This window comes from Equus quagga, chromosome 15 (assembly GCF_021613505.1).
Source record: "Equus quagga isolate Etosha38 chromosome 15, UCLA_HA_Equagga_1.0, whole genome shotgun sequence".
Classification (NCBI taxonomy): domain Eukaryota; kingdom Metazoa; phylum Chordata; class Mammalia; order Perissodactyla; family Equidae; genus Equus; species Equus quagga.
The window spans coordinates 63,766,951-63,772,950 of NC_060281.1; the positions used below are offsets into that span (position 1 = coordinate 63,766,951).

At 47.8% G+C, this 6,000-nt stretch overlaps 1 protein-coding gene across 6 annotated transcripts in view; it reads left to right on the plus strand.

Moving 5' to 3' along the window:
* The window catches only part of CHFR (checkpoint with forkhead and ring finger domains), a 29,180-nt gene extending 23,609 nt beyond the window's left edge, over positions 1–5,571 (plus strand). For all 6 annotated transcript variants that reach the window (XM_046639100.1, XM_046639102.1, XM_046639103.1 and 3 more), the window contains 3 exons: positions 1,558–1,665; positions 2,200–2,272; positions 4,373–5,571. In XM_046639100.1, the coding sequence (XP_046495056.1) occupies positions 1,558–1,665; positions 2,200–2,272; positions 4,373–4,415 (224 nt within the window). In that variant the 3' untranslated portion in view covers positions 4,416–5,571. The remainder of the gene's footprint in view (positions 1–1,557; positions 1,666–2,199; positions 2,273–4,372) is intronic.
* Positions 5,572–6,000: the final 429 nt, after the last annotated feature.

Genomic DNA, 6,000 nt, shown 5'->3' on the forward strand with positions numbered 1-6,000 from the left:
GCATAGGTCCGCACCCAGGATCCAAACTGGTGAACCTTGGGCTGCTGAAGCGAAACGTGCACACTTAACTGCTGCACCACTGGGCCAGCCCCTCTTTTTGCTTTTTAATGGCTCATTCTTTTTATAAGAATGACATGGCTCACAAAGAAAATGTGAGTGGTACAGGGAAGTATGAAGGATAAAGTAAAAGTCATCGGAAATCCCACCACCTAAAGATGTACCCAGTGATTATGTTTTTGTGATGACCCTTCTGAGTACATACGCTCATGCGTGTACACAATTTTCATAAGTGAAATCCTACCGTATGTGCTGTTTTATAACCTACTGTTGACTCAACAGTATATCTGGGACCCTTTCTGTGTCAATAAAGGTCTATACCTTGATTTTTTTTTTTGAAGATTTTGTTTTTTTCCTTTTTCTCCCCAAAGCCCGCCAGTACATAGTTGTATATTCTTCGTTGTGGGTCCTTCTAGTTGTGGCATGTGGGACGCTGCCTCAGCGTGGTTTGATGAGCAGTGCCATGTCCGCGCCCAGGATTCGAACCAACGAAACACTGGGCCGCCTGCAGCGGAGCACACAAACTTTACCACTCGGCCATGGGGCCAGCCCCCTCTATACCTTGATTTTAATTGTTGTTCAGTACACTAACGTAGTTTATTCAGCCAGTTCATTAGTTAAGGGTCTTTAAGTCCCTTCCAGCTTTTCACTATATGAGCTTTTCACTCATATATACTATATATGAGACAACACTGTAGCTGCTGAGCTTGCAGTACTGGAGATTTGAAGAGTTGTCTCCTTAGGGTGAATAAATAGGTTTATTGGAGAGTGGTACACACAGCTGAGACTTTGTCATGTGAACTGTCCTCCCTAAGGATGTGCCTCGGGGCGTGAGGGCCGGCCCCCTGAGCCCATCAGCCCTGCGTTTGCCTTTCAGGCCTTGTCTGTATGAAACAGGGAGACAGTGCTAAAGCATTGTTTTATCTGCCCATGTTTGATTATTAACAAAATTGAAGATGTTGTCTTATGGGTCATTTGCTTATGTGTGACCTTGGCCCATGTTTATATTAGACCATTTGGATTTGGGAGGATGGATTTGGTGGTGTGTTTGTTAATTAAGGGTACAACACTTGTCATTTGTGTTGCAGATACATTTTGCACCACTTCATCAGTAGTTCACCTTTGCTGTGTGTGTTTCCGTTGTGATGCTTAAGCTGTAGGCAGTTAATTTTACAGATCCTTTCCTATGTGCCGTTTGGTTTTCGTGACATGCTTAGAAATAGCTGAAGAGAAGAGTAATACTCATCTTTCTTAGTACTTTTTTGGATTTTTAAAAATATTTGAATTTTTTCTCCAAGTGGAATTATTTTGTTGTAAGGAAATAAATTGAGATCTTAATTGGTTTTCTTCTTGTTTTTCAAGCCTCTAGTGCATTGTCTCTCACCCATTTATGAATCAGTATGTTAGTTTCCCACTAGTTTGCAAGGCCATGTGTGTTCTGCTGTTCTGGAAGTGTGGCGCTGCCTGATGGCTGGCCGCACCCGTGGGTGTCCCTTCCAGACTACAGGGTCACCGGGAACACCGTGCTGTGCTACTGCTGCGGACTGCGAAGCTTCCGCGAGCTGACCTACCAGTATCGGCAGAACATTCCTCCATCTGAGTTGCCAGGTAAGCAGCACCCCCCCTGCCCCCAACTGTGTTCTGTTGGGATTGGCTCCTGCTCTCCTTCATGTTGGATGGATACTTGACGTGGGCCTTTGCTCTGCGTCCTTAGTTGATGTCTGCGTCAGCGAGGAGGAAACTGGGCAGAGAGGCTGCGTGAGGGCTGCGCTTATTTCCGGACCATGGTCTGTCTGATGTTAGCTCAACTTTGGGCCCATCTGCCGTAACGTGGGTTCCGTCCTCTACCTGCTGTCAGCTCAGGCTCTGGGCCTGTCTGCTGTGACATGAGTTTCTAAAACAAGATGCTCAAAAACATCCCATAGACTACTGGAGTAGTCTTACTCCGAAATTCGTTTTTATTTAAACATTTCTTTCCTTTCCTAAAATCTTGGAGCAGTCCAAGGAAACTAGATATAAAGCATGACAAAATGCTGTGCGTTTCAGCTGCTGTTTCTCTTCGGGTCTCTACTTAAATTCACTTAGCTGAGTGTGTAAGTGTGAAATGTATTATTACACATATGTAATTTTTTCTCTTCCTAGTGGCTGTAACGTCCCGTCCTGATTGCTACTGGGGCCGCAACTGCCGTACCCAGGTGAAGGCCCACCATGCAATGTGAGTCAGACACGTGCTCTGCTGGGCTGGGCACAGGAGTGTCAGCACGGGTCCTCATGCTAGATGGGGAGCTGAAACAGTCCTGCAGGAATCAATCCCTCCTTTTATTTATTTATTTATTTTTGAGGAAGATTAGCCCTGTGCTAACATCTGCTGCCAATCCTCCTCTTTTTGCTGAGAAAGACTGGCCCTGAGCTAACATTCATGCCCATCTTCCTCTACTTTATATGTGGGACACCTACCACAGTATGGCTTGCCAAGTGGTGCCATGTCCACACCTGGGATCTGAACCCGTGAACCCCGGGCCACCGAAGCCAAACGTGCGCACTTAACTGCTGCACCACCAGGCTGGCCCCAATCCCTACTTTTCCTAACAGTGTCGACGCAAATAATCCATAACCAATCTATACATCAAAATTGGCATGAGTTTATTATGAGCCAGACATGAGGACCGTATAGCCTGGGAGAATCCTTCCAAAAAGGAACGAAGCACTCCAAAGAAGTGGGGTGTATGGAGTGGTTATGTACTGTCCAAGAGCACGTGTCACACATGATTGAAACGATTCTTTTATAATAGTCACAAGATTGCCCTGTTGGCACAGCCGTTGATGGACACAGCAGGTAGTAGGTCTGCTGTCTCGGTGGGCACAGCAGCGTGGCAGGTCTGTTGTCTCGAGCTGGGTGGTCACAGGTGAGCACAGCAATCAGTTCCTAGCCTAGAGAGAAATGCTTATCCTTAAGGAAATGCCAGTGTGGGGGAAGTTCAACTTTATCTTAAGGGCATTTGTTCTTGCCTTTGGGAGACAGCAAAGGCTTAAAGCAGATATACAATGTGTGCTCAACACCCTTTTGGGAAAAAAAATAAAGTTAGGCCAAATCAGCTTTACACCAAATGGCTTCCTCATATACTCCAATATATCCTATTGCTTGCCATTTTTATCAACAGGAAAGTGATTTTTTTTTGTTTAAGTGTTTTCACCAAGTTGATATCTCAGTTTTTAGGAATGTCCATGAACTGTTCAATGATCTGCTTAAAAACATATTAATTTAGTGGTTGTGCATCTGTAAAGTCACGTAGTGTATAGAATAGCATTATCATTTAGAAATTCTGCTCTTTTTCTGTTACCTTGCTTCATGAGATGTTTGCATGCCAGTGTTCACCTGCGTCTTCCACCTCCAGGTCTCCAGAGTACAGCCTGTCATTCCCAGCTGACACATTTGACATTTAGCACTTTCCAAATCAGTGACTGTGGTCAATGAGAACGTCCTTCCGGAGCCATGGGCCCCGTGCACATGTCGCTGTGCACATGTGTTTGTCTGTGTTTGGTGCTACGAGTGGGTGTCTGTGATGGCTCTGAGTGGGTCACTCTCACCAGGTGTTTCCCACGGAGTCTTTAATAAAAGGCCTCTTCCTGGTGACAGCCATGGGTCGTCTGCTGGAGTAAGCTCACCTCCGCTTTTAAACCGTAGGAGAAGTGATCATATCAGTCAGTGTCGTGTGTTGATGCTGTTTGAAGCAACTGTAATCCCCGTCATGTGTCGTCTAATTAAAGTAACTGACAGAGTGCCCTTAGTGCAGGAGACACAGTGAGGACTGGAGAGGCAGCTCCTTCCAAGGCATGGCTCTGCTTCCTGTTTGAGCTGCACAGTGCGTGGGAGAGGCCATTCATTGTGAGAAAGGAGACTTCACTGCTGACCCACCAGCCTCTGTCAATAAAAACTCGGGCAGGGGCAGCAGAGGCGTGCCGTCTCCCATGGGGGTGCCCTGCTGTTCATGGACAGGAAGGTGACAGTACTGTCACCCAGTGGGCACGCCTGTCAGCCTCGCGGGTGGTTCGTGGCACCGTGAGGTGCAGCTTCAAGTCTTCTCTAGAAAATTACCTAAGATGTTTGACTTTTACTTTAAATTTAAAAAGGAAAGAGGAAGGCTGCCTTTGGGGGTTAGTTTCTTTGATGGTATTAAAAATAGGCCTCTGCAGCCCCTATGTGCGCGCATAGTTGATTGTCCGTGTAGTTCTTTCAGTATGCAATTTCAGAATTGGTTTATTTGAAGGCTTCTCTGATGCCCCATTGTATAATGTGACTCTTTTCTCCCTGCAGGAAATTCAATCACATCTGTGAACAGACCAGGTTCAAGAACTGAGCATCCAGGGAGGCATCGAGATGGCTTGGCAGCATCGGAGGTCACTGATGGCGTGTTTCAGAAAATACCGAATATAAACTAAAATGTTTATATTTCACAGTCCCCCTCAGGGGACACTGGGGGTCTCTGTGTCCTACCCTCTGGTGTGACTTTCTTTTGTGGAGTGAGACCCTCTCAGTGAGACCCCCCACAGCCTGGGCGGCACAACTTCCTCTGAGCCCTGGGCCACTCAGGGCGCTTCGGCTGGAAGAGCAGCCCTCAGCCATCCCTTCCTGTCAAGATGGCGACATGCAGGTGTGCTCTTTGTACCTTCCCCACAGCTGTGGTTACAGCGGATGTCTCTCTTCAAGAAAAGCTTCCTGGGAGAAGGAAAGTTTGTCAGAAGCATTCTGCCGTTTAAGGAAAGGGAGCAGCAGTTTACAGCCCACGGGCCGTGCGGAGTGCCCTGCCACAGGACAGCCACAGCGTCTCATAGTTTTTTATTTTAATAGGTTTGGTGCTTATCTTCTAATAAGATTTAAATATCACAAACTGTAACACAAATAACGTAATTTATAATTTTCAAATTGACTAAAATTGGGGATCGTATGGTTTTTGAAAGAATGTATGTTTGCGTTTGTTAAAAAAAAATCATCAGATGTCCAGAACTGCTAACGCTAGACCTCCGACGTTAAGAGTGTGGCCCCTCCCGGCAGGTATAGGTGGGTCGCCACCGTCTCGAGCCTGTGGAGGAGCAAAGCGCTGGTGCTTGCTGCAGGCCGCTGAGCGGTGCCCGTGTTCTCCGTTCCCTCTGGGCCTGTGCAGCCGTGGGCCATGCGCAGGCCAGCCCTGGCGGCACCGCCTGCCCACAGCGCCCCTTCCCATGCAGACGGCCAGGGGCCTTGCTTCTGCTAGTCCTTGCCTTTTCCTCCTGCGTGGGGTTTGCCCTGTCATCTGGAATAATACTTGAAATTTTATTCTTTGTAAAAAGGAAAAAAGTTTTTTATCTTCTGTTGAAATTACCTGTTAAGCTTGTTTGCAAAATTGTAACTTTTGCTTCTCCTCAGGAATACAATTTTCCACTGTTGACTTGCTCTTGATCAGACTCTGAGAAGCAGCGCTGTTTGTGGAAGAAGCCCCCTTCCGCGTCCTAATAAACAAGCCGTGTCTGTCTCTCTCCCCGAATGTGTGTGTGTTTGTGTGCGGGCTGCAGTGTGCCCCTTCCCATCACCGTGCGACAGGCTGCAGATGGCGCTAGTTACTTACTGCCACCAGAGGCCACTTGGCAGGGCCGCCACACTGAATGAGTGGGCCCTGCAGGCAGGCATGCCTCGGGGTCGGGGCCCAGGTCTGAGCCCTGGGGACAGGCCTGGGGTCTCAGGTCCGCCCACACCAAGGGAGCCACAGCCTCTTGGTCGAGTCGAAGCCTTGGCTCTGTGTCTAAGCCCCAGGCTCAGCTTGTGCAGAGTGAGGCCTGCCCTCCGCTCCTCATCACCCCTTTCACTCCCTCCTCCTCCCCCTCCTGAAAAGTAAGAACCAAGTTTTGGCCCCTTAGAGGATAGACCCGCCTTTTTTTGCCTAGGTTTAAACAGAACGTGTGCCTCTC